This window comes from Podarcis vaucheri (assembly GCF_965113315.1).
Source record: "Podarcis vaucheri genome assembly, chromosome: 15".
Lineage (NCBI taxonomy): Eukaryota > Metazoa > Chordata > Lepidosauria > Squamata > Lacertidae > Podarcis > Podarcis vaucheri.
In genome coordinates, this window is record NC_138753.1 from 23,938,983 (window position 1) to 23,958,081 (window position 19,099).

Consider the following 19,099-nt stretch of genomic DNA (forward strand, 5'->3'; position numbering starts at 1 on the left):
CTGGTCCAATTAAAAAAATGCTGCCACAGAAGACTTATTCAAAAACAGAAATGTTTGGAGATCCAATACATAGTTCAAATACATAGTTCAAATAGCTTGGTTCCAAGGTTTCAAAACACCTCTTCCACTAGAATATGTGTGCTCCACCAATAGCCCTTTCTCTCCAAATAGGCTTAAAATAAAAGAAATCAAATCAAACCGAACAGGTAACAACAGAAGTCCATCATATTTGCTTTGGCCAAAGATTCTGCCACCACCACTCACCCACCTATCACTACTGGAGTCGTTATCTACATAACTGAAGAACACAACAATTAATAACATTGGGGAATTCAACTTGTGAAAAGGGGCTATCTAAAATTCTGCAATCACTGTGAAAAAGAAAGACAGCAATAGCTTCTTAATGTTACACTATGGAAAAAGTTAGGTCACTTTTTCACTCTAAAAGCTCTTTGTTGTGAAGCAATGAGTTGTGTGGGAGGCTATGAGGAATCTACCTGTAGGGTCGAAGTCCTGGGCACTGACGCAGCGTTCAACCTTCTGCTTCTTGTCTGCTGGAGACTCTCTGCTCAGAATGCTGCCATGTCTGAAGCAAAACAAAAAGAAGCAAAGATGGAGGATCAACCAAGACAACAGATACTATAAAATCATAAACACCAAAATGACCCTGCAGAATTTAAGAAATCTGCACAGCTCCTCACATGTATCTAGTAAAGGAGTAAAATTTTGCTGCTACTTCTATTCTGCTGTCTAAATCTGCAGAGAATATTATTTAAAAAATTAAAGGTTTTATATAAAGCTGAGCTGAAGTTGTGAAGTTGCAATACCCAACTGAGGGTATGAAGTTGACCACATTCTATTTACTTTCAAGTTTGTCTTCTGTAAATGGCCACAGCTATGGTAATCTCAGTCATTTTGTTCTACAGCACTTGAAGACAGGGAAGACGTGCCTAATTCCTGCCTTCCAGTGCAAGAAGTCACAAGAGACACAAACCCGAAGATAAACTGGGGTGGGGTGGGGGAGGATGTCAATTTTGTGCCGAAGTTTTCTGCATGGAAAAACTCTGACTGATTCCTAGCCCTACACTAACAAGTGCTGGGCTTTCCACATTATTGATACAACCAACTCTCCATTTATGCTGGGGGTACGTTCCGTGCTTCCACACAGATCGGTGAAATGTGCATAAATGGGGAACACCCTGGAGAATCCTAGTAGCTTGTGAGGAGACACCCCCCCCCGAGCCCAAAGAGGATGTCTCCTGGCAAGCTTGAGGGGCAGTGGGGATCTGTTGAGGCTATTCAACATTTCCACCTAACAGCTCAACAAAGCCCTGCTGCCCCTCCAGCTCATGCAGAGACACACACCCCTGCATAAACCAGAGGGGCAGCGGGGCTTTCTCAGCTAATGTGCAGGGAAACAGTAGTGGCCACTGCGCTACCCCACATATCAGCTGTTAGGTAGGAAGGCTTAGCACCCTAAATAAATCCCTGCTGTGCTTCCAGCTCACAAGGAGACCAAACAGAACATCCTCTTCGGGTTCTGGTGAGGATCTTCTTGCAAGTCACTAGGACTCTCTAGGATGCTCCCCATTTTCAGGTCCCCAACATCATATGTGTGCACGGTCACGTGCAAGTAGACTGCACAAAAATGGGGAGTTGCCTGTACATAGGGAGGCAATGTGTGCCTAAGAAAAGCCAACTTCATGCAGTTGCAGATCCATCTCTGATACGTAAATAACCCTTGGAACTCTTAAGCACACACAAGCACCGAGCTGGATCCAAGAGCTCACTTGTCTGCGCAAGTATGGTAGTCTGCCAATATTATCTTGATTATGAAGAGAATATTGTAGGTAGCATGTAAGTAATCAAATTCTCAAACACTCACCTTGTAGGTTTTTTGAGGGGAAACCTGAAATATAAAAAATAAAATAAAAATTAGCGTAGAATGGTTAGACATTTAAGAATCACACGAATAAGAATTCTAGCATAGCTCTATCATTCCTTTGTTGCTTCTCACCACACACAAACCTCAAAGTAACCTCACAGAGCTTGGCGTAATTACTTTTAGCAACTATATATTTTGACTACTACTATTAAAAACACCAGTTAGAAAGGTGTGTAAGTACTTGTTGCACACCAAGTAAATCTGTAGGGCAACTCACTTCATTCTATATACATCTACCTTCATAAAGGTGGCTCAAGCTATACGACATTACTGCACAGCAAAGCAGCTGTTTTAAACCGTTGACATTTCTCTATAATATCCCAACCCCCATGCTGCAGCAAAGCATCTGCCGTTAACCAGGGCAGATTTGTTCAGAAGCCTGAGGACGTAAACACTCCAAAATGCAGTTCTGGGAGAATAAACTCCAAGCTTATCTCCCATAGCCTCAGTCTTTCTTACATGAGAATGCCAGTCACCAAACAATGTTGCATATGTCAAGGGGAGAACTGTTCCAAAGGGATTCTGTGATAGATTCCCGGAAGCTCCTGGGCTGCAGGCCAGCTATCCCAGTCTCTCGTTCTACACACACACACACACACACACACACACAGAGAGAGAGAGAGAGAGAGAGAGAGAGAGAGAGAGAGAGAGAGAGAGAGAAGGGATATGGAGGCAAGGCAGCCAGCAAGTCTTGATCACAGGGAAACCTCACACAATCCTTCACATATTCAGCTCATTCACTGAAAAGTAGAATCTAATAATGTCTCATTTATACCTTCCAGTATAAAATTCTTTTATTTAGTGCTCACTTAATGAAAATAGTCAAGCTAGACTCTGACCCCCTTCCTTAAAAAGGATAATTCAGTAATCTCTGAGATATTCCACAAAGCGTAGAACAACGCATATTAAACCAAATATGATTTTAATATGTCCATTAAACAAAATAGAAAGATTTAGTTATGCAAAGTTTCTTCTTCTCAGTCCACTTATATAACATTCACAGCACATGCAAGTCTGCTGAAGACATTCATTTTTACTAATATATCAACCCCATATGGATTATTCTGGCAGAACTGTGTATAGTACAGGTGCAAACTACAGCGATAAGATTCAATTTAGGTTTGAGTTTTTTTAGATTTACATTCAGTGATTACACTTCTGCTGTTTCTCCAGATACTACATATAAAGCAGCTAGTCAGTTTCATACTTCCTGCTCTCACTAAAGCATTGCTTTGGGTTTAGGTGAGAGAAACACAATTCTTAAAGAAACCGCTATACTACAGTTCCAATGATGACAACAGGATTTGTATGACACAGACTGGAGAAAACCTGTCGGCGTAGGACAGAGCTTTCCAAATTATGTCGTGACACATTAGTGTGTCGGCTGCAGCATGTAGGTGTGTCAAGTGAATGCTCCCTGCTCTCCTCCTGGGGCTGGAAATGGGTTAGTTCAACCTCTGGTTTCCTAGTAAAACTGATTTAATGTGTCACAAAATGATGGATGTTACAAAATTGTGTCACCAACATGAAAAGTTTGAAAAGCTCTGGCCAGGAGAATGAGCAGCTGATATACACTGCCAGAGTTGCTCCCAAATTTCACGTACATAACCTAACAAAAACATTTTTAGTAGAAGAATAGGACAGCAGACACAGCCAAAAAGTGACTCATGAGAAAATGATGCACAGTATTATTTGCTTTAGATTTCTGGCTGTTCTACAAACACTTCTAGTCTCCACCTTCAATGCAATAACATTAAAGCTTCATGATTTAAGGAACTCAGAACTTGAGGCAAGTTATAACATCCAATTTCAGATTTCACAGTGTTATCAAATTCAGTAGTAGGCATGTCTAAATATAAATACAGTAAATGTCTTAATAATTTTTTTGTATGTACTATTCATTTTTAATTTGAATACCAAGAGACATGTGGCCAATGTGGCTTAGTTTTTAAAATAAACAACTAGATACTATGGCAACAGGCAGACAACCAACCAGTTCATAATATTTTTTCCAATTATATGCTACAGTGAAAATTTCTGCACAGGGCAGCCTGGCTAGTCACCATGCTCTGGTAAACTCCAGGTTGAACTGTTGCAATATGCAGTACATGGGGTTGCCCATGGAAACAATCCAGAAAATGCAAGGATGCCAATCTGCGGAAGCTAGGATCATGATGGTGACAGCAGGTCAAACACACATAAACCACATTTTACAGCAGCTCTGTCGGTTGCCAATTGTGTTCTGGGTCCAATTCAAGGTGCTTACACTTGCATAAATCCCTTAAAAGCCTGGGCCCAAATATCTAAGAGAACACCTGTTTCCATATAACCTGCCTGTGCATTTGGATGTGCAGAAGAGACTGGCCTAGTGGTCTCTGCACAGTACAAAATACATAGTACAGGCCCCTAGAAAAAGACATTTTTTGTGGTGGTTCCACATCTGTGCAACTTCCTCCCCACTGAGATGTACCCAGCCTCTTCATTATACATATTTTTCAGAAAACAGGTTAATAAACATTGCTTTTTGCAGGCTTTTGGAGGAGGGGTGGGATAAAGATTTGATAGCTGATCTCACACAGTTGGGATTCATATGGAAGTGAAAAATAATTTAATGCTGCCTTTTCCTAATGTGCCTTAGAGTTATGAAATAGTTTTCATTGTATTTTAATTTGTTGATGCAACTGCCCTGTGGGCTTATTGGCAAAATGCAATATCTAAGATTGATAGAGAAAGTTAAGAGTAGCCATTGTTTTAAGAGGTTGCTGTGCTCACTAAATCTAAGTATGGGCTTTAAGCTCGATTGGGAAATCAATGCATCAGGCTACTGTTTCTGCCCTATATGTGCATCCCATGATGAGACTGTGCCACTTCAGGAAAAACTAAAAGCCAGAGCCACCATGGTGCAACCCTGGATGCTGTGTTCAAAGTCTGCTTCTCACATTCCCACCCAATTCCTCTGCAACCCACTCAAACACTTAAGAGATTCCAAAGCTTCTCATCAGCCTCAAACAGCAAGGTGCATTTTTATTTTACATATATTGCCAGCAACAAAGTACAGTGCTGCTCTTGTTCCAAGCCAGGCTTCAAGCATATAGATTAATATCTGTCTCAGCAAGAGGGTTAGAGAAAGGCTGAAGATAGAGGGGGTGGAAGTGTAAAAGTCTTGCTACTTAAGTTTCAGCCACAGTCCAGCCATTCAGACCCTGCTCAAGCAAGTTCCACAGCACTGTTCCATGACACAAGTCCTCTGATTTTTTCCAATAGCTGATGTCAGGGCTTTTCACAGAGAAAGAGCTGCATTTACAGAGCCAGCAAGGAAGGAGGGCTTCCCCAGCTACTCTCAATGTGGTCATTGTGCTGCTCTGTAGCTGCAGCCAGAGCAGAGCCTGGAAGATTGGTTTTAGCTGCTGCAGAAATTATGCCTGTTTAGAAAGAAGGGTGTTTTACAATCAAACATTTCCAGCCCTGAATACTGTACTTCCCACGGGGCAGTTCATTCTACATCTAAGACTCTAAGTGTTTTAGGCCCACTGAACCTGTGGAACAAAACTAGTTTACATTTGGCAAGGTATTCACAAGACAGTATTGTTATGTGCCGTGACACCAAATTTTCCCATCTCAAAGCTTTCTAAAGACCATATTTTCACTGCACAGAAATACAGCCGTCGTCTGACACTACCAACGGGAATTAAAATGAATGAAGTCATTCCTTAATTTAAGCATATTGGGAGAAGTTTGGAATCAGGATACTCCAAACATGGTATTAATTCCACCCTACACAACTCATCATGCATATTCCACACTTACACAAAGCATTCGGTTTTGAGGTTTAAGTAGCAACTCTTTCCATATATATGCTCAGCGGTCCTAGTGGAGTGCATTGATGCCACATCCTGCGCAACTCTGGGATCTAGCATAGTGATGATTCCAACAGGCATGTTAGGAAAAGCTACCAGATCTCCAAAATGGGGGGGGGGGATCTAAGGAGAAAGTGAAATCATTCTTCCCCAGTAAGTTACACAACGTAAGTGCCTAAACAGGAATGCTAGTTAGTAAACTAGAATGTTTTCACATCTTAGATTTCATGGACTGCCCATAACACAGCAGTTTTATTAAGATCTCATAAATCTGAGCATTCTGGTATTCTTCTCACCAGACAGAACCTATACATTAGTGAGATTCCAAACTATGCTTCCCTAGAAGTCATCTGGCCATTATCCCAAAATACCTGTGAGCCAAAGGGTATATATATGTTGCTTGATGCATAGCAGTGAGGTACCGTATTTTTTGCACCATAACACTCACTTTTTTCCTTCTAGAAAGTAAGGGGAAATGTCTGTGCGTGTTATGGAGGGAATGCCTACGGGTGGCATGCCTACGGATTTTCCTCCTCTAAAAACTATGTGCGTGTTATGGTCGGGTGCGTGTTATAGAGCGAAAAATACGGTAATTTTAATCTATTTCAGTATTTTAACTGCTGTATGTTTTAAAGTATGGTTGTGATTTTTTTTTTAGTTTCTTGTTTTATCTTTTTGTAAACGGCTTTGAGGATTTTTACAATCAAGTGATATATACATCTTATGAAATAAATAATTAAAATTATAAGTTATGCAAGTTCTTTTCTCCTACCTGGAGTATGTATGTATTTTTAGGTAAAGAAATTCTGTCTAGTCTATTATTTAGCTGCATCACCAAAAGTGACAATTTAAGGAAAAGTTGAATCCCATTTGATTAAAATGTTGCTTTGGCTACCCCAAACAATAACTTTAAAAAAAAAGATAGGCTTGCAAACTGCCTGGGAAGTAAGTTGTATGTAAATGGATTTACCCTGTTCTCCTCTCAGTTTACTGTTATATTTTATCACATATATTGAATTGGCTATTGTGTACACAAATAATATTTAAATGGAAGATTTTTTTTAATAGAGAATAGATGAGGCACACCTGTTTCAAAAATAAAAGCAGAACAATACTGCAAGATATTTAATAGAAGTACAGTATGAACAGGAACACTATTCTACATTTGCATATTATCTAGGAACATGCAAAACATCAAATCTCAGTGTTGTCTACACTAAGCGGCAATAGCTATTCAGATTTTCAGTCAAGAGTTGCACCCACTCCTACCTCAAGATGCCAAGGACTGAACTGCATGCAAAACATGTGCCCTACCACTAAGCTTCAACCCTTCTCCATCTGTCCTGGATCATCTTCACAAAACTTGTCCATTTAAAGACAAGACTGGGACTGAGAGACAGAGAAATCACTAGGGTTAGACAAAAGACATGCAAATACTGTAATCCAAAGCCTTCCCTTCCATATATTTCTGCTGAACCGTTGCTGACAAAACCAGCTCTGAAAACTAAAATGTCCAATTCTATTCAGCACAAAGAGTTGTCAATTCTCACTAAGTTCAGAGAAAGGTGAAAGCTCACAATGCCTTGTCTAGTCAAGCACATCCCTTTTTACACAGCTGTGCCCTAGAACAGGAGTAACTAGAACACTGCCTCCTATGAAAAAATACTGCTTCCTTTGAAGCAGTTTCCCCTCAAGGAAATGGTTTCACAACATCCTCCGCCCATCACATCTAATCTAACATCCATGCATTAATAGGCATGATGGATACCATAACACTCTCCGTGCTGTCAGAAACCCACACAGCCGCTTCACCACACATGGCGTATTGCTGATAATACAACCGAATCTTCAGAATGTTTTCTGTTTGTTATTCAGCAATGTTCTGCAGAAAACAAACTACCAATTTAACTCCCTCATTCTATTTTTAAAAAAGCAATAGTATTCAGCACAGAGATCCTGTCAGCAGTGTCTTATGACAAAGATCTATTGGTCTGCTTTAGAAGCATATGTCAAATTTATTAAATGAACCATAGACCTTAAAAATGAAGGGGAAATAAACACAGCTCCTTAGCATTTACTCCTATCAATTTACATCCCTTGGTTAAAAAGCAAGTCTTTTTTCTTTTTTCTGGTAAGAATAAGAATGAGATATGCTATATTCAGGACTACTACAGAGATAAGAGATGATCTAGCATACACCTAACAGTAACTACTAAATGAATATGAAACAGATTAACCTACAGGTAAATCACAAAAGCGAGTCGAGTGGTTCCAGCAAAGTAGCATAAGGATTCAGCTGAGGATTCTGCACAGCGGAGACAGTGTTGCTGTCTGCCTCTTCTGGGTGAGACATTTTTCCTGGCTGTCAAACCTTTGTTCTCAAACCGAGGCTGAGCTCAGATTTTTTTGAAATATGCTTTTTTAAAAGTAGGAGCTAGACCACAAAACACAACACTGTTGTGTACAATATTCTCTTCTCTGTTAAAACATTGTTTTCCATAAAGAAGAATGTTTCACCTTTTATTATTCTGCACCAAGAAAAGCTGTTTTCTATCCCTCTTCCCACATCACACATCAGAACAAGGAAACAAAGACTTACAGAGATTACCTGGATTGAAAGGGACCAGAGAAATTAGCCAGCAATACTATTTCTGATGAAGGTCAAATTGCTTAAGAAACCCAGCCATCCCATCTGATTTTGGTGGCTCCTTAAAAATGCTCATCTGATATTCTTGAAAATACATTTGGTCAGTCCACTTGGGATAGGCAAAAAGAGGTGGAGTTTCTTCATACCTCCCTCCTAGCTATTATCTCAGTGAAGACTGCTAATGGAGAGGAAGAAAACAGCATCTACGTACATCTTCGCAAAAGGGCTTCAGCCAGTAGGAGGAAGAACAGCTTAGGTCTGAGTGTTTAGCTATCTTAGAGACCAAAAATATATATATATTTAAAAATATAATTACAATAGCAGTGTGAGGGGAATAAAAAAAATCACTGATACTACAGCCACAAATTGGGTCAGAGTTCTTTTTTGTGGTGTTCACATCTCAATATATAGGTTTATTCTAATCTCTTCATAGAATAAATTGTATCTATATATTACAATTTAATATCTAACTGCCATCATTTCTTTATGTCTGCCAGCAAATTACTTTGGTAATTTGGTAATATAAACATAGGAACACACAGACTGTGCAAAGTCAGATCACTGGTCCATCTAGCTCAGGGATAGTCAACCTTTTTATACCTACCGCCCCCTAATGCATGTTTCTTGATGATGAAATTTCCTTACTGCCCACCAGTGCTTGATGTAAGGAGGATTCAGCTTGTGCCATAGAACCCCCTACCGCCCACCTATAATCCTGAAAAGCCCACTAGTGGGCGGTAGCGACCAGGTTGACAACCCCTAATCTAGCTCGTACTTCCTACCTACACTAACTGGCAGTGGCTCTCCACATTTACAGACAGAGCATTTTCATCCGTAGCTGGATATGCTGGGGATTGAATTTGAGATCTTATGTATACAGCAGCTGTTGTGCTACTGAGCTATGCCCTTGCTCAAAAAAGGGTGCATGTAGTTAAAAATGATACCTGGTGAGCTTGTTACTGTGTAGGAGTAAGAACGGCAACTAGAAGACAAAGCCAAGTACTAGAGATCCCCCACCCAAGGCAATCTTGACTTTCACTGCTTTAAGCAGAGAAGTGCACCTTGGAGGAATGAGGGGCAAGGGAGAAAAAATGCCTTGAATTCGCATCCTCGGTTCCAAGAAGTTGTACCTTCCCAAAAAAAAACCTAAATGTGCAGATTTTCCACCAATCAAGGGGTTTATTCTGTTTGCAAGAAGACCTCTGGCCCACTCTTTTTAGGACTCCCCCACGTAACTATGCCAATAAATCTCCTAGCTTGCCTACCTGTCCAGCTCACTGTCCAATCCCTGCCCTTTACTGCCTGGTCAATTTTGGCCACACTTCCAATTCTACTTCGTGTTCAACTAGATGGTTTTACTGGTTCTAAATCCTGTCTTTCTTTGGCACTTCTTTCTCATATAGACATGTTGGCAACTTTTATGTGGTGCGCTAGTCCAGAACACTTCTATATGCAGAATTCATTTGCTTATTAGAGTTCTAATCCTGCAAGGACTTCCAGAAGTTTACACCTGGAAACTATAAAAATAGCACCAACATTCAGGAATCCTATCCCTTCCTCCCACAAGGGAGAATGGAGGTCAGCAGGTCAGTGCAGAGAGCAGTCAGCTCACTGCTCTTCCGGAGACATAACCAATTCAGCCCAGGGGAAGGAGGGCAAGGATGGAAGGGCTGTTTTCTTTTTCTGCCCCAATAAACATAATTAGGATTGTGAGCAGTGCTGGCGGGAGAGAAATTTCTTCACGCTACACTGTCTGTTTGTGTTTGATTAATGTAAATCTTCCCAAGGCACTAACCATGCCTCAGGCAACATGATGGCTGAAGCTCTGTTAACAAGCATCCATGCAGCTGAATACAACAGATAGAAAACACAAAGGTGGTAGTAGCAGGGGGGAATCCTCAAGAATTCCCCCTAAAATCATCTACTGTCTGTGATATCACTTCATTCTCATATTACCAGGGTTGGAAACCAGAGAACTGCATGGAATAACAAATCTGAAAAGGAAGATGTAGCATTTCTTTACATTTTTCCTGTAGCTTACAAGACAGGCATCGCATCATCTGCAGTCTAGATCAATATAAGATTTAAAAAAAACAAAACTGTTGTGATGAAATACAGCAAAGTCATTGATTTCTACATTACAGACAACGTATGAGTCCCAACCAAGATAAAAGACTGAAGAGTTTAGCAAAAATTCCTAAAAAAACAACCCCTCAGATGCAAAATTAGAAACATTTACTATGCTACATAGGAGTTTGATGCAGACTCCTAGGATTTGGTCAAAAAAGTAGGTGCTAAGCCAAAGAGTCCAAATTTTGTCCAGTTACCATGGTGCCAGGACCTGACACTGCCCAGACCCCGAGGAAATTTTTTTCTGAGATTGTCTTGAGACCTCATAGAGAACCACAGTGCAACTAAGAACCCAGAGGAACCTGAAGTCAGAAGACAGCCTGAAGCTCCCCCACTTCATTGGTGGCCCTACTGCCCCCACTACACCAATGGCAACATCGCAAGCCCTGCCTTGATCCCTGATTCTCCCCTTTTGCCCCACGAGTGGACCTCGTGGGCTGTCCAGAGTCACCATACAAGTGACCATTTGGCTGCTCAAACGCTTTGTCACCAGGGGACTCCTCAGGAAAAACAGTTTACTTCAGAGGGGAGAGAAGAACCAGCCTCAAACACCAAGCAGATGACCAGGAAGAGGAGATGCTAACAGTCTTAATATGTCTCTGTCTCCTCTGGACCCTTACTGGATTAAAAGCTCTATACCGGGCTGCTTAAATGTCCAGCTCACTTGCTCAGCTACTGCTTCAACACTGCCCTGGATACACTGAAAATGCAGACCTCTCTGTATAACCAATATGACTTTTTTATATAGTGCTGGAAATCTGATATAGGAAACTTGGGTTTAAATGACAGTTCAGTTGTAAGCCAGATGCCCTGGGCCACAGCCTCTCTCACTAAGCCTCTATCAGGCTGCCTTTGAGGACTTCATTAAGTGGTATCCTCAGCACACGGCTGACAGGAGGTTGAAACTTCCTCATTCCTAGAACTTTCAACTGTCCATACTTCATGCATATTCCCATATATGACACAGATACTGTGATGAGGAACAAAAAATTAAACCAATTCTGTTCCTCATTCTTTTACTCTCATGTACTGAGTAACTAGATCGCTCCAGTTCCCTTAGCTGTAAACAGGTATAATGTTACTTACTTTTGTTCAATCTGAGGATTAAATGGAACTCTTGCCAGTATTAGTGTGTCTTGATTTTTGGTGATGTAAAAAAATCCATATTTATTATGTATTAAGATAAATGATATCTTGCCTTAATAATGTCCAAGGTAGTTAACATCCTCAAAAATGCACCACCAAACAACTAAAACAATTTAAAGCCAGAGAAAGAGGCAGTATGGCAAGTAATTAAAACATCAAAGTCAGCATTAAAGGACAAATCAAATAAAAAAAACCACCTAGACACTCATATATCATCAAGCTCTCTGTTAAACCATTGGTATTAACTGATTTGTTGTTGTTGGGTTTTTTACGATTATTGTTATTTTAGGTTAATGTTCCAGTTGTCACGATTTGTGCAAGGTTATAATGCAGAAAGGTGTAAAGCAAGCAGTGATTTTAAAAATACAGTGGTACCTTGCAAGACGAATGCCTCGCAAGACGAAAAACGCGCAAGACGAAAGAGTTTTCCGTTTTTTGAGTCGTTCCGCAAGACGAATTTCCCTATGGATGGATGGCCATCCTGACTCGGCCCCAGACACGCTGATCAGATGCTTGGAAGCTGTGGCTGGATGGTTACGTGGGAGCCGGTTGAAGTTAAATCCTTCGAAGACAGAGGTCCTCTGGCTGGGACGGGGCGATATGGGATTGAGGGGGCAACTCCCATCTCTTGCGGGGGTGCAATTAGTGCCAGCACCGTCCGTCAAGAGTTTGGGTGTAATCTTCGATACCTCCCTCTCTATGGAGGCGCAGATTACAGCTATAACAAAGGCGGCATTTTTTCATCTCCGCCAAGCTAAGCAGTTGGCCCCTTACCTCTCTCGCCCTGACCTAGCCACTGTGATCCATGCGACGGTCACCTCCAGACTGGATTATTGTAACTCGCTCTACGTGGGGCTGCCCTTGAGACTGACCCAGAAACTCCAGCGGGTGCAGAATGCCGCAGCGAGACTCCTTACGGGGTCCTCGCTGCGAGATCACATTCATCCGGTGCTATACCAGCTGCACTGGCTCCCGGTGGAGTACAGGATCAGGTTTAAGGTGCTGGTTTTAACCTTCAAAGCCCTATACGGCCTAGGACCCTTGTATCTACGGGACCGCTTCTCCTGGTATGCCCCACAGAGGAACTTACGGTCCTCAAATAAAAACATCTTGAAGGTCCCAGGCCTCAGAGAGGTTAGGCTGGCCTCAACTAGAGCCAGGGCTTTTTCGGCTGCGGCTCCAACCTGGTGGAACGCTCTGTCACAAGAGACAAGGGCCCTGCAGGACTTGACATCTTTCCGCAGGGCCTGCAAGACAGAGCTGTTCCACCAGGCCTTTGGTTAGGGCACAGCCTGACTCCCTCCTTTGGCAATCCTTACAATACTTTAGTTTATGGTTGCCATCAATTCTGATTTTAATTAATTCTTATGACGTTTTTATAATGTTGCACTATTTTAGTGTTGTTAGCCGCCCTGAGCCCGGCTTCGGCTGGGGAGGGCGGGATATAAATAAAATTTATTATTATTATTATTATTATGGGCTTGCTTCGCAAGATGAAACGTCTTGCGAGTTCTTGCAAGTTTGTTTCCTTTTTCTTAAAGCCGCTAAGCCGCTAATAGCCGCTAAGCCGCTAATAGCCGTGCTTCGCAAGACGAAAAAACCGCAAGACGAAGAGACTCGCGGAACGGATTAATTTCGTCTTGCGAGGCACCACTGTATCCTTCAGCAAAGTGAAAAGCTCTCAAAACACCACTCCCATTTACTAACTGAACAATCAAATCATCATTAGCTGGGAATAAACAATCCCATTGACAAGTTATTTTAAAAGATTTTACAGATTCATTACTGCAGTTTCAGACCCTATGAAATGCTGACCCTACTATATCTGCTATCAACATATATCAGAAGGGCTGTAATTCAGTGGTACAGTACATGTGTTGCATTCACAGGGCCCCATGCTCAATCCCTGGCACCTCCATACATTATGAATAATAAATACTTATGAGCATGAATAGCCGCAGTGACTAAAAACCGAACAAACAGAAAAAACTGCATGAATGAATACAGCCATTTCACCGGGGGTGGGGGGTGGGGTGGGGTACATGAAGGTTGCAACAGCTCTGTAAGGCATTGTGAGAATGTGATTTTCAGCACAAGTAAAACAAAGACATTTACCACACTGTAAGGAGAAACATTGCAGATATTGCTAATGGTTGCTAGTGGCTTGAATTAATTAATTTTTATAATGAATGATTTTAGAATGTTGTTTATGTTGTACTTTTGTACTGTTTTATTGTTGTTAGCCGCCCTGAGCCCGGCTTCGGCTGGGGAGGGCGGGATATAAATAAAATTTATTATTATTATTATTATTATTATTATTATTATTATTATTATTATATGTGATCATTCCAAAAAAAAAAATTGTTCACAGAGCTAAGAGAGAGGAAAGGTAGGCCTATTAAGAGGGAAATACTGACAGGGAAAACATACATGACAAAGATAGCATTGTTTTGTGTTTTATGATACTTTACTCAGATGGAAAAGGCTGCATTTTATTTGGTATACATTTGCAATTTAGCAAGTTAAAAATAATTACATATGGATTGTCAGATCAAAAGAAGTGTGTAAGTGGCTTAAATTCTTTAAATGCCTCTTCTTTTATGCAGCATAAGTTGCCTTAAAATAAGACTGCTTTCCTGGAATATTTATTCAGCAAATATTTATATACCACCAACATTAAGAAATAATTATCATGGCAAACAGGATAAAATAAACAATAAAATTACATTTATAAAACTACTACAAAATACATAACTAATCAGTAAAGGTAAAGGGACCCCAGCCGCAGATGACTCTGGGGTTGCGGCGCTCATCTCACTTTATTGGCCAAGGGAGCCGGCATGACTAAGCCACTTCTGGTGAACCAGAGCAACGCACAGAAATGCCATTTACCTTTCTGCCGGAGTGGTACCTATTTATCTACTTGCACTTTTATGTGCTTTCGAACTGCTAGATTGGCAGGAGCAGGGACCAAGGAACGGGAGCTCACCCCGTCGCAAGGATTCAAACTGCCAACCTTCTGATTGGCAAGCCCTAGGCTTTGTGGTTTAACCTACAGTGCCACCCGTGTCCCTGATCAGTAGAACAGGTTAAAACATAACTGAATCATGCCCTCAGGGAAAGCAAGGGTGAAAATATTAGTTCTACACAGGTATTTAAGTGCTATACTGTAGGTGTCTGTCTGACAAACACTGAATCGGGAATGCATTCCAAAGAAAAGGTTCCACTATACTAAAAGCACTGGTCTTAGGGGACATAAGTTAAATCAACGTCTCATCTTGGGAAGTATCATTAAAAATCAGACTTATACCTTGCTTATCTTTCTGCTATTTCTGTTATAAGGTCTTTTCATTTTCAATTTGGCCTTTGCTTTTCTTCACACCCTGTTTGCTAATAAAGGAACTCCTTCCTGTTTTAGATTACTAGAGGCATGATCCCGTGCAAGAACAAACCAAGCAAATTGGAGCTTCTTGGGAAAAAAACAACACAAGAAGCTCTCCTGCTGCTCAGAACAAGATATGGTAAATATTTACGCAGAATTCACAGACCTTTACCCCAAATAAGGAGCCAGGCATGGGAAATGAGCAGCTTCCCAGAGCTCTACACAGCGGATATGGAGGAGTCCCCGAGGAACGGAAGCTTTATCACCAATGGAAGATGAAGTGCAGTGACTACAGTCCTGGGTCATACTAAAAAGTCTCTGGTTTCCCTTCTGCAAAGATTTGTATCAGTTCAACAGTATGCACAGCCACAGATTGCCAAGGAGTCTTGGATAAGTTCAGCGTCTCAACACATCAGACCAAGACAAGGTGTCAGCAGGAACACTTGAATAAAAGTTTAAGAATAAGAGTCTAAACATCAGCAATCAGTCCAACAGACTGAGGTGGAAAGGGCTAGCAAGAAGAGAAAATATATAGATGTTCATATCAGCCACTTCCTGCATCTTAAGAGTAAAGGCAAGAAGGCCGTGGGGGGGGGGGGTTGGAGGAGTTTCTCTGCCTCTCAATTTTCTCCAGTTTTTAAAAATAAAATTGGAGGAGAGGAGAGAATCTGCAAAACTCAAGAGAGAACTGCTACTACATCAGTCTAGATTACTAAACTAGAAACTCTCACATTTCATTTGAGAAGAGTAATTTCAAAGGTTGTAGAATGCAGAACATCTTAAGATATATTTTGGCCAAGCTAGGTGTCTACCAAGCAATGGCAAGCTATTTTATACAACACAGTTCAACTTCTCTTGCTTCTCACTAGCCTCAGATTCCTCCATCTTCTGCATTAAAAAAAACAAACATCTGTCACAGAATAAATGAACATGTGAAAAAGTTGAACAGTTTCTTTTAATTCATGCAAGCTTTCAAAACCCATAATGTTCAATGTAAAAAAAGTTCAGAATTTGAATCTATGGGTCTTTTGACATTGATGAGAGGAATAAACATGAATCACCTTAGTATTCATGTTTGGAGCGGATTATTTAGAACTGGGGTAGCCAACTGGATGGCTACCAAATATTTTGGACTATAATTTCCATCAACCCAAGCCAGTAGAGTTGTAGTCCAAAAAATCTGGAAGGTACAACGTAAGCTACCCCTGATTTAGAACAATTCCAAACTTCTTTCTGGTTGTGTCTGGTAATGAAATGAATGTGACCCTGCTGAACACCATCAAGAAATGCTTGGGAAATCAATACCATTGACCATAGTATCTTCCTGAATCAGCAGGTTAGAAAGGGGCTGGGAAGCATGGTGTTACAGTTGTTTCAGTCCTTCATGTCAAGTTGTTTCCACACAATGCCACAAGGCCAAATTATCAAACAGGCTGCTAAGGCCCTGGCCTAGAGCCTTTGATTTTCATATTAAAATCTACTAATTTTACAATTAAAACACCACTTGTGCTGGAAGAAGCCAGTGTTCAAAATTTTTTCTCTTATTATATACACGATGTATATGCTTTGATTAGTAAAAGTGAGGAAAAGTTTATTAAGCGGCCCACTTAGACTCTCAGCAATTTTCAAGTTTGAATATTGAACTAAGTAATATTAATCCAGTCTAGACTGTTGCACATTATAAAACCATGCTGTACTTGCTACTTGAAGCATTCTAACATTCACTTCAAGTTATCATACAGTGCTATGGTTTTCTTTTTCATTTATTAAACCACCTGAGAATGTACACATCATATGTTGTTCGAGATCTCTGTATAGTATTAATAGAGAGAAACGGTAGATATAAGAAAGAAAGAAAAAAGGCAGCAACTCGAATAACGTGATGAATCTTAGAGGCAACTCCAGTACATGCTTTTTGTAAGTACCACTTAAAAACTACAAAAAAGAGCTAACTATTAAGGCAACAACAAAAGAACAAGTTGCAAGATGATTATAATGGCAGGAATTAAATCATCTATTGCACCTACCTAGGTCAAGGTACTTGTAAAGTATTTATTCATTCAGTACTTACCAATAGTTCTGGAACAATTGGCAGGGGATATCTGCACTGGCAAAAAACACACGCAATCCCATGCTATCTTCAGCACCAGCCCAGAACACTGCAGGTCACTACTATATGGACTAACATGCCTAAATCTATTTGAAATCTATACATCTGGGTACTTATAAGTCTAGAACTGCACACACCCAATATCAGAAAGCAATAAGATGGATACAGAATAAAAAACAACAGTACCTATTTTCATTCTCCCAGCCTCTGAAAACACAGAGATCCATTGCCTAAAACAGCTTCAGATGCTCAAATCTCAATGTTGGAGACCAATGAGCAAATTTAAGCCCAGAAAGTGTATGAGGCTCACAACAGACCTTCTGATTCCCACTCATCACACATTAATTATTATTTTTTGTCACTGATAAAGCTATTGACTTTTTTCCACACTGATAATTTCACTCCCTTCCCCTCCAAGTCAATAAATGATCAATAGTCTTTTTTCCAGGCCTTCTGGTGTCGCCTACCAAATTTATGTTTAACAGTAACATGCACTGCTACTCAAAACAATGCTTTGCAAATGGGGGGGGGGGGAGTTTGAACAATCATAGTGGTTAACATTTTGTCATTACTCCATTTTTTCTTTTAAATATGTTTTCACAGAGACTCTTGAATTTAGTCTGATTGCTTACCTAATAATGGAACCAAGAACCTGCATAGTCCAGAGGATAAACAATGAAAATTCAGCAATTCTCTGCCACTGAACTCTGATCGGCTAGTTATAATTTAAAAATTAATTCTTGGAATTCTTTTGATGTGAAGAGCTGAAAGTGTTAACTACACACCGTAGATCACCATGTGAACATTCACCTTACTAAATGAGGCCTTGTGTAGAAAAATTGTGAAACTTTTTTTTAAAGTCACCATGTTGATCTTCAAATCAGCAACCAGTTTATGAATCTGTGAATGTTTCACCTCTCCTGGAGATTTCTAAAACAGATTGCAGTCAAAGATGGGCTGTGCATCTGCACTACCCTACTTAACAATACGTGCATAACACTTACTCAATTAAAACAACAACCTCTAAGAAGTTTACAGAAAGGAAAATTGAAAATATTCTTTAAAATTCTATCTATGGACTACAGTGGTACCTTCTCTAGTCCAGACTAGAGCCCCTCCCAACCCTTTAAAAAAAAGGCATCTGGCAACAGTAGCAAGGACAAAAAGCTGTGAAAATAGAGAGAATCAATCCCTGTGCCCTTGTACCCTTACTAGTGCAGCTGGAACACAACAGACAGACAGGTCCTGGCACCCACCGCTAGGCACGGACACTGGTAATATGGTGTCCTGTGCAAGGCCAACATTTGCTCCCCACCCCCAGCCAACACACCCCCTTCCCAAAGCTGGCTAAGCAAGGCACAAGGCTTTGGGAAGGAGGCATGAGGCTCCGACAGGGTCCTAGAGCCCTCCCATCTCCTTCCAAAAGCTGGGCAAGCGCTAACTAAGCTTTACGAAAGAGTAAGGAAGATTCTAGGACCTTGCAGAGTCCTCACATCTCCTTCCCAAAGCCCAGCACTTACTAGGCTTTGGGAAGGAGGCAGGAAAGTACTCTCTCAGTTCAGCACCCTGTGCAAGGGAACCAGTCGCACTGCCCTAAATCCACAACTGCAATAGGTTTTGCAAGGTCCACCAGGGTCTGCCTTCCTCCACTTACTGGAGAGGAAGAAAGAAAGAAAAGGGAGGAAGAGAAAAAGAACACATCTCCCTCTTCTTATTTTTCCCATAGCTGAAGCTCTCCTCCACAGGGTAACTCTTCCATAAAGAAAACGAAGTGAAACTCGTTTCCAAGTCACTCTCATGTGAGCCTGGGGAGAAAAGTCATGCATTTCTACCAATAACCAAATCAGCCTGACATACTGCTGATTTAGACCAAAGAATACCT

General features: G+C 40.8%; 1 protein-coding gene across 3 annotated transcripts in view; it reads right to left on the minus strand.

The window, feature by feature from the left end:
• Positions 1 to 19,099, minus strand: part of ARHGEF12 (Rho guanine nucleotide exchange factor 12) — a 98,883-nt gene that overhangs the window by 54,658 nt on the left and 25,126 nt on the right. For all 3 annotated transcript variants that reach the window (XM_082200930.1, XM_082200929.1, XM_082200928.1), the window contains exons 2-3: positions 1,886 to 1,909; positions 498 to 586 (exon numbers count right to left, since the gene is read on the minus strand). In XM_082200930.1, the coding sequence (XP_082057056.1) occupies positions 498 to 586; positions 1,886 to 1,909 (113 nt within the window). The remainder of the gene's footprint in view (positions 1 to 497; positions 587 to 1,885; positions 1,910 to 19,099) is intronic.